Source organism: Littorina saxatilis, linkage group LG1 (assembly GCF_037325665.1).
Source record: "Littorina saxatilis isolate snail1 linkage group LG1, US_GU_Lsax_2.0, whole genome shotgun sequence".
Lineage (NCBI taxonomy): Eukaryota > Metazoa > Mollusca > Gastropoda > Littorinimorpha > Littorinidae > Littorina > Littorina saxatilis.
In genome coordinates this window covers 81,305,561-81,314,229 of record NC_090245.1, presented here as the reverse complement: position 1 = coordinate 81,314,229, position 8,669 = coordinate 81,305,561, and the positions used below count along the sequence as shown (strand labels likewise).

The 8,669-nt window shown below is 40.4% G+C and overlaps 2 protein-coding genes across 2 annotated transcripts in view; one reads left to right on the top strand and one right to left on the bottom strand.

Annotated features, from left to right (window-relative positions):
* The window catches only part of LOC138981329 (protein CEPU-1-like), a 10,459-nt gene extending 9,640 nt beyond the window's left edge, over positions 1 to 819 (top strand). The window contains exon 8 of the mRNA XM_070354216.1: positions 626 to 819. Within this exon, the coding sequence (XP_070210317.1) occupies positions 626 to 651 (26 nt within the window). The 3' untranslated portion in view covers positions 652 to 819. The remainder of the gene's footprint in view (positions 1 to 625) is intronic.
* A 649-nt stretch (positions 820 to 1,468) lies between these two features.
* LOC138949982 (G-protein coupled receptor 157-like) lies at positions 1,469 to 6,509 on the bottom strand. Its single transcript, XM_070321797.1, has 5 exons — positions 6,259 to 6,509; positions 5,139 to 5,332; positions 3,959 to 4,161; positions 2,551 to 2,742; positions 1,469 to 1,483 (listed from the first exon to the last, which is right to left on the bottom strand). The coding sequence occupies exons 1-5, from the start codon at positions 6,507 to 6,509 to the stop codon at positions 1,469 to 1,471; spliced, it is 855 nt and encodes a 284-aa protein (XP_070177898.1).
* Positions 6,510 to 8,669: the final 2,160 nt, after the last annotated feature.

Here is an 8,669-nt window from a genome sequence, read left to right as displayed (position 1 = left end):
GTGTGTGTGTGTGTGTGTGTGTGTGTGTGTGTGTGTGTGCGCACGCACGTGCGTGCGTGCGTGCGTGCGTGCGTGCGTGTGTGTGTGTGTGTGTGTATTTGTACGTGTGTGTGTGTGTGTGTGTGTGTGTGTCTGTGTGTGTGTGTGCGGTGTGTGCGTGTCTGTGTGTGTGCGTATCTGTGTGTGTGTGTGTGTGTGTGTGTGTGTGTGTGTGTTTGTGTGTCTGTTCCTGTGTCTGTGTATTTTGTCTGTGTATTTTGTCTGTGTCTATGTCTGTGTCTGTGTCTGTGTCTGTGTCTGTGCATGTTTGGGTTTGAAAGTTAATCGTTGATGTGCTTCAATTACTTCGATCTAACGGCTGCTGTTGTAATAGCTCTATATAGCATTTTCGCATTTGTGCTATTTGTGTCACTGTCGTGAAACCAATTACAACTCTTTGATGTCACAACGCACCGGGTAACTTGTATCCACGGGAATAAACTCCTTATCTCAACGTCAGTCATGAGAAATCGGAACAGTTTTCTCCCTTCTAGTATAAAGTTCCACTGTTCGAATTTTGTTTTAAGTTCCCACCTGGGTGTTCACATATTGACGTCATTCTCAGGGGAAACAACTTTGATTGCAGAAACTGCGGCTGGCCTTGACGAATGAGAGTGAGCATTCTCTGAGGAGCTGATTTTGGCATCGCAGTTACCACAACAACAAGAGAATAGCCGTTTTCGAAAAGTTTCCGTGAAGAAACAGTAGATGACGAAATTGGCGAAGCCTTGAATACTGTCCCCGAAACCCTGAAATAAAGCGCAAAATTCTTTTCGTAAATGTCGGTGTTGTGTTCATTCTGTTGGTTAGTTATGAGTTCTCGTTAATGCAATAATGCGAGTGCAGTTGTAAACGACTCTTTATCCTACATACGTGAGAGAGACACTCTTGAGATAATAATCGTTCACATCACACGTGTGTATATATTGTAAATGAGGTAATGCCAAGCAAAGTCACTAATTACCCTCTATGAATTTTTAGAACTAACACGTCACGCCACACTTTCAGAGTGACGTTTCTTTACTTTGACGTAATAGATTGCACGAGGCTTTAGAAGAGATCGAGGTTCCAAAACAAGCGTCTTCAATTTAGCTGCCTCGACTGCAGGACATTTTCAGTAAAAATACACGTAAGTACAGTATGTAGGATAAACAGAATACTACATGGTTTGCTGTGTCGTACCAGATTTACACTCGTTGCTTTTTCAAATAGTGAACAGCTCGCTTTCGCTCGCAGTTCAATATTTAAAAAAAAACACCTCGTGTAAATCTGGTACGACACAGCAAGCCATGTAGTATTCTCTATAAGTGACATGAAACATAACCACTTCCTTGCTGAACTAAAGGGAAGCAGGATATCTGTTTTAGTGTTTCAGTGGAATTTTCAATTTAACAGAGAATGTTAGCAGACTTTGCTTTTAAGCATGCTCTCATAATGCCCATGGCTATGAAATGCCAACAGAGAAAGTGAGATCTTAAACTTCCAGTAGAATAAGTAACAACAATAAATATAAAGTACATGCAACATATTTCAGGGTATAAGAAATGGTATCATATCCAGGTTTCTAAATTACGCGAATGTAAAACTTCATACCGATTGTGAACATGAACATCAACCATTCTCTGTGAATGTTCTTGAACCTTCTTCCAATAGTCAAGACAAAACGTCTGGAAATGGTATTTATATCATTTAAGTAAACCCAACTGTGATGATTACTGATTTTCCCACACATGATTAGGATATGTCTCAGGTAGTGTATACATAATCCACCTGCATCCAACTTCGGACGGCCTGTGTATATTTAAAAAACAACAACAAAAAAACAACTTCGGACAGCCTGTCCTCATCTTTGTCTCAAAGGCCAGCTGGAAGGTTGAAGAGGCAGCGATGTTGCCCTATCAGTGGTGTTTGACGTGATGTTAAACACGTTTATGTACACAAATCCGAAACAAATTGAATGCTAACGTTCCGAAACCAAGAATACAAAATAACAAAGGTAAGTTTCGGGAACGTTTGATTACGCAAAAAATAAAAAGTCTGTTAACGGTATCCCGACCGACCCTAGACTTTTTTTTGGCATTTGGGGAAAAAAAAGAAAAAAAGAAAAAAAAAGTCTTTGTTTTTTGGCAAAATAACTTAAAAATATGTTTTTTGAAAAAAAAATAAAAAAAATAAAAAATCCCGACCTACCGACCCTATGTTTTTGGCCTATGTTACCGTAAACAGACTAATTTATTTTTTTTGCCTTATACACAAAACAAAATATTTACAGGACTTTGACATGTCTATCACAGCGATCTTCTTCTTCTTTAGCGTACGACAGTTGTGGGTCACAGCGATCATTTGTCAGTATTTGTCCGTTGGGTATCTTGTTCGTCCCCTTTAAAGACCGATATGTCCAAGTTCTTGAATGTAACGTTGATATGAACAGACTGCTCCATCCTATTTTATGGGCAACCCTATTCCTTGATTTGCTATGGAGAGTAATAACAAACAATATTCAAAACTTACCTGTAATGGAACAACCCAAAAAGCCTCGGACGAGCTGGCATACTGGTGGTCAATGAAGCCAATTAGAAAACGGACAGTCCCCCAGATCCGTAGCATGATGAACACCAGCGGAACGAACGTCAGTTTGACGTTGGCCTCGTGGATGACGTCACGGCGACTCTTCCGGTTTGATGCAATGGCCTTGTTCTTGGCCTGTTGTTGGGGAAGAAGTGGTAAGGGGATCAATATCGCTAATAATCGAGTTACACCAACACTCCACGACAACGTCGATATGTAGTTTTTCGGTCTGTAGGCATTCGATCAGTAGGGTTCGGCCAGTAGGAATTCGGTCAGTAGGCATTTGGTCAGTAGGCATTCGGTCAGTAGGCATTCGGTCAGTAGGCATTCGGTCAGTAGGCATGGACCCGTGGTAAGGTGTGGGTATCGTTGACGTTGTGGTTGGGTTACATTATGGACTTATTTGACATCACTGTCTGTTAATGGTTTGAACCTGATACAGTTCAGATGAAATTTACTCTGATATGATCCTATTTGATATGATTTGATGCGTAAAGGATGGATTTTTTCTTATCAGTAAACTTAGTTCCTCTTGGCCTGATTGATTGTTCCTTTTCTTCTTGTCCATCACCGTCATCCACATTCTTTTTTTGTGAGTTTTGATTAAAAAAAATCTTTATAGGACACCCATATAACGTCAGCATCTTAATGATAACATACGTCAGGTGACATACAACTTTAAGTATTTCATGCATACTTTCATATTTATATATTTTTGCAATAATATCCATTAATGGTTACGTTAATTTGAAAACCACATAACGGAGTTTCAAAACCATACAGACCTAAAAACAAAACCAGTGTCTAACAACCAAGTAGAATGGGCATTTTTCTAAACAGTTCAGTAGACGTGCACGAAGATATTATTTACATAGATAAATGTTTTACGCCCTCACGGTGAAACCATTAGGGGCATGTTACCGGGTGTTACCCTGACTTTAGATGAGATACCTAGTTGTATCCGTGTTTAGGTGTAATCAGCCACTTGCAATTATGGCAGAATAACCGAGGTCTTTTACGTACCACTGTGGTGACACGGGGGTAGGACATGGATGCCGTCTCTGAGTCTGCACATAAAGTTGGCCCGTGTCCGTCCCGGCCTGGATACTTATATTAATACTGACTGCTTTTAAAGCCCAAACTGCGAATTTATTCTGCTCTGTCCGAGCTTTGCAATAACAAACCTCTTTCTTCCTGGGGCTTTGAAAACATAAACACTCGCATGCAAGGAAACGATAAAAATAATGTAACATTGTAGCCGCACGTCATTTTCAGGGATTTCCGTTGGGAATTTCGCCACAGGAGAACGACACACCCAGCTACCAAACCAAACTATTTCAGAGTGTCTCACCCTGTGACGAAAGAGGCTGATCTTGATGGCAGAGTACAGGACGACGGTGAGCAGACACGCGGAGAGCTCCCAGGCCTTGCCCGTGAAGAACGTCCAGAAGAGCGAGTTGTCGGCCTCGGGGTCTATCCAGCACCAGCTGGCCTGGTGAAGATTCGGGTCATAGCCCAGTACATCGCACGACAAGGCTATGACTGTCACCAAAGCTGGACAGAAAATGGAGGGCCCCAAAGGGTTTAAAATCGTGATCGTGATTGGAGTTTTTTTTACCTTTCTGTGACCGTGATTGCCGAAATTTCCATTTCTGTGATCGTGATGGGACTTTGCCCGTGATCCGTGATGACAAAAAAATCAAGTCTCGTGATCGTGATCGTCATTTGTTTTCGTGATTGTGATGGGCATTATTGCAAAGCATTTTATTTTCAACGTACATTTTTCACAGCTGTATCACTCTATGATCCTCTATTCGTCAAGGTGTTTGTGATCGTGAAAACAAAAATCAAGGTAACTGTGATCGTGAAAGCTAAAAATTTCCCTTTCCATGATCGTGATGATACCCCCCCTTTGGGGCCCTCAAAATGAGTAAACAAAACAATTATTGAGTCTTGGAACAAGAAACTGCAGGTGAGAACTAGACCAAAATAACAATCTCAATGCACTCACCAGATACAAACGCGAACATAAAAAAATAACAGCTCATTTCTGTTGGTTTCAGACCCGGTAATGTGAGAATAAGTATAGTCCAGTATATCTCAGAATCAGTAACTCAGCACACATTGCAAGCAATGAACCCCTTGCGGGCCATTATCAGCTTTCTCGCGTGAACGCAAGCACACAACTACCACTGACAGCCGTTGACATGGTTTGATAGCAATAGACAAGTTCTGCAAATAACTCTGTCGGGTTTGAATGGGTTGTGAAATAATTAATACTCTTGCTTTTATTGAGGCAAACTTTCCACACATGCCCCTTGTCCACGTGTTTCACACACAAACACACACACACACACACCTCTCGCTAGTGAGTGGCCTAAATTGTTACGTGGTAACGTTTGCCTCACTAAAAGCAAGAGTTATCACTCTTTCACAACCCGTGCAAACCCAACAGAGTTATTTCCGAACATCGTCTATTAAAATATGCATTGTCCATATTCACTTGATCACGTTTATGTAAGCATGTTTACCTGGTACACCCCAGCAGACGATCATGAAGATGGCCCAGTATCGGTCAGCCGTGGTGGGCCTATTGCTGATGATTGCCCAGCACAAGGTCAGCGCGATGGCCACTGTCCAGAAGAAGGAGGCGTTACTGGAGAAGATTGTCCAGGCACTCTGTATGCTGCAGTACACCTTGCTACGGTTCAGCATGGCAGAATCCCTGTGGACATGCACGGATGGAGATGGTTAGTGTTAATTGGCTGTATGCACCTTGAACTGATGCCCTTATTCCCAGTGGACATGCACAGATAGAGGTGGTTAGTGTTGGCTGTATGAATCTTGAACTAAAGTCCTTATTCCCCGTGGATATACACCGATGGAGGTGATTAGTGTTGGCTGTATCAACCTTGAACTAAAGACCTTATTCCCCTAGAGCGCCTACTACCGCCCGCTCGACCTCCCATAATGCAGATTCCTGAAACATACTCTGTACACAATGATTCATATGACGCATACCTGTTTTTATTTCTACTGGCTTCCTGCGATATTTGAGTATTTATAATTACGTAAAGCTGGCAGTAGTTACTTTGCTACAATTGTTTAAAGTCTGAAATTGACAGATTTACTTTTCATGCCTTGGGGTGAAATGGTTCATCATTCGTGCCAGTGACTGTAGGTATTTTTTCCCACAAGACCTGTGTTTTGCCAGTAAAGGTCAAGGCCTCGGCTGATTCACAATGCATACTGATTATGCAAAATATTGTCTCGAAATATTCCTTGGTACTGCACTATTTTTAATTGTTTCCAATCTCACTTTTAACCTTACAGCTTTAGACATAAACTAATAGTGATCGCACGTATATTTTTTTTGGAAAACCAATTCACAAGACAAGTGTGTTTGATTCTGGTGCAGCAGATTATCGAACAAAACTGAAATAGCTATACACCTCCCAGTACAAAAAAGGCAAAGGTACAAAAAAAAGAGCTGTTCTTTGTGGGATTTAAGTGAAAAAATAAGACTGTTTTCTTAACTATTACTTGCACAACTTAGGGCAAAACATTTCCGGATCTTGACTCTTTCCAGTACCAATGCTAAAGAGATACACAACTCAAACTATTAATTTTACAACTTACAGAAAAAGATACCACAGAACACCCAGAATATTGCCAAGGGCAGTAAGCATGTCCGCAATACTCAGTTGCACCAGCATTGCTCTCCCTGTCGTACGTAACATCCGGTAGGCCACGTGGGCTCCTATGATGACGATACAGCCAATTACAGACAATGATGACGACACTGTCGTTACTGTGACGTAAACAATGTCCATCGTCGACATTTGGGTGAAGGTAGATTCTGTAATGGAAGATGTTGTTGCGGATGTCGTTGAAACAGCCATCTGGAGTAGAATAAAAAATAACACGCATACAAACTGATATTTATTACAAAGGATTGTACGTTCACGTCGCATTATTCGTTTAGCTGGCTGTAGCTTTTGTGGTATTCATTACGAGTTGATGTTGTCGAAAAATTAATTGAAAAAGTCGTTGCTTTTTTTTATCATAAGTTATGCTGTTTGTGTTCAACCACATACAAACACAATAAACTGTTTCTTGGTCATAAGAAAACTTAGGTAGATCGTGATTCGTGCGTACATTACAAACACAGAAAAGAAGAGAGGAAATGCGTATCTCGATCTATACGATAAATCAGTACGATATATTTTAAGTTTTGGTCTTTGTCAATAAATTCTTTGCAGCTGTGCCGTCGAAATAAAGACTACTTTGTAAAAATGGACTAGAAACCACATATCAGATAGTCATACCTATCGCAACGACAATTGAAAACGACACTTGAATATCACTTACCTTGTAAATACTCTGTTGAAAAGTCTGAAACAGTAAATTTCAAGACCAAGCTTCAGCAAAAATCACTTGTAAAAGCGTCCTCCTTTTGTGACCAATCTGCTTTTTGAAGACACCGACACAACTGTTATAAATCAATGCGTAACGCTAAAGCAAAACCCATGTTACAGACAACCACTGGCCATAAAGCCTTAAAGGAAACTAAAACTTTGTAATACGAAAATTCGTTCATCGATTTCGGGAACAACAAACCCTGTTAAAGCTTGTTATCGTTCACAGTCTTGACCACCCTTCCATCATAATCGACCACTCTCCTTTAATTTCCCAGTTTTGCCTTGAATGCGCAGGCGGCCAACGTAACAAGACATTCCTCAAACAACCTGAGCAAACTATGCCTGTGTTGATAATTCCCTTCCTTATCAGTTCGCATCTGAGTTGCCGTTAAGAGAAACCACTTCAGTTCCCGCTTTTGGTCTCAAGGACATGTTGCTGGTTGAAAATTGTTGGAATTCATGCAAAATCTTGCATGTTTTGACACCAAAATGGTTGACGTTGTCTGTATATATATCCTGTTCATTATTAATTTTTTATTGAATCGATGCCATCATTGCGTATTGTATACGGATATGATATCTTGAATGGTGGATTTTGTTGTTGTTGTTGTTGTTGTTGTTGTTGTTGTTGTTGTTGTTGTTGTTGTTGTTGTTGTTGTTGTTCATCCATGTCACATGAGTGTTGGATGCAATCGTACGAGAAACAGGCATAGGTTAGCCTCCGATTCTTGAGTAAAACCACATTTATTTCAACCGATAAAAAAACAAGAGCACGGTGTTCGGGAAATTGCTCTCTGCAATGTGTTGCATCGATCTGTGCATATCGGTCAAGGTATCATGGACCAAGGAAATCATGGAAGGCGTGAAAGGTAATGATCTTTAATTGCAAGTGACCGCCTACACCAAAACCGAAATATATAGATATATAAATCTTAATCCGACTGAGACCAAATGTCGCCCTAAAGCCCCCATTTTACAACCCTTTCGATTTAGGGCGACCGAAAGTCGGTCGCCCCAAGTTTTGGCGTCTTTTTCTCCAATTTCATTGGCCTGACAACATTGACCCCATGCGCTATCGAGGAGAAAGTACCTAACGTATCTTGCTTGTAAATCGCATCAAGTTGGGATTTACTGTTTGAGCACAAAATTGAATAAGTGATTTTGAGACTTAGGCCGTCCTTTGCAAAAAAGGGTCTTTAGTCAACCACGATACTTATACAAATATCTTTTTAACTGAGTGTAAACATATCATCTTCATTAAGGCGACGATGTTAAACACCTATATCTTAATCTTGACTGATTTTCACAGTCAATACTTGACTGTTGGGTGTAGGTCACTTAGCAAATGTAATTACAAAATTTAGTTAATATTGCTTTAAAAAACCCGGATATAGCACTGGTAGCCATAAAACCCCTTTTTACAATGGTCGCCCTATAGGCGGATTTATATATATATATGGGCATTTGCTTTCACATTACGTAAGGACATCTCCCTCTCAGAATTTGTTTTTTTTAAATATGGGTGTGCTTTCTGTGCATTTTTATTTTTTATTTTTTATTTGCTCTTTTCTGAAAGAATTCACACCTATGTCAAACTGAGAACAGAAATTCAGCACACACACACAAAAAGACTAATGAAAT

Excerpts from the sequence above, each read along its gene's own strand:
- LOC138949982 (XM_070321797.1), bottom strand. The coding sequence starts at position 6,509 with ATGGCTGTTTCAACGACATCCGCAACAACATCTTCCATTACAGAATCT. Across the intron at positions 5,333-6,258 it reads AATATTCTGGGTGTTCTGTG|GGATTCTGCCATGCTGAACC; the intron begins GTATCTTTTTCT and ends GCATGTCCACAG. Across the intron at positions 2,743-3,958 it reads TCAGCCTCTTTCGTCACAGG|GCCAAGAACAAGGCCATTGC; the intron begins GTGAGACACTCT and ends CCCCAACAACAG.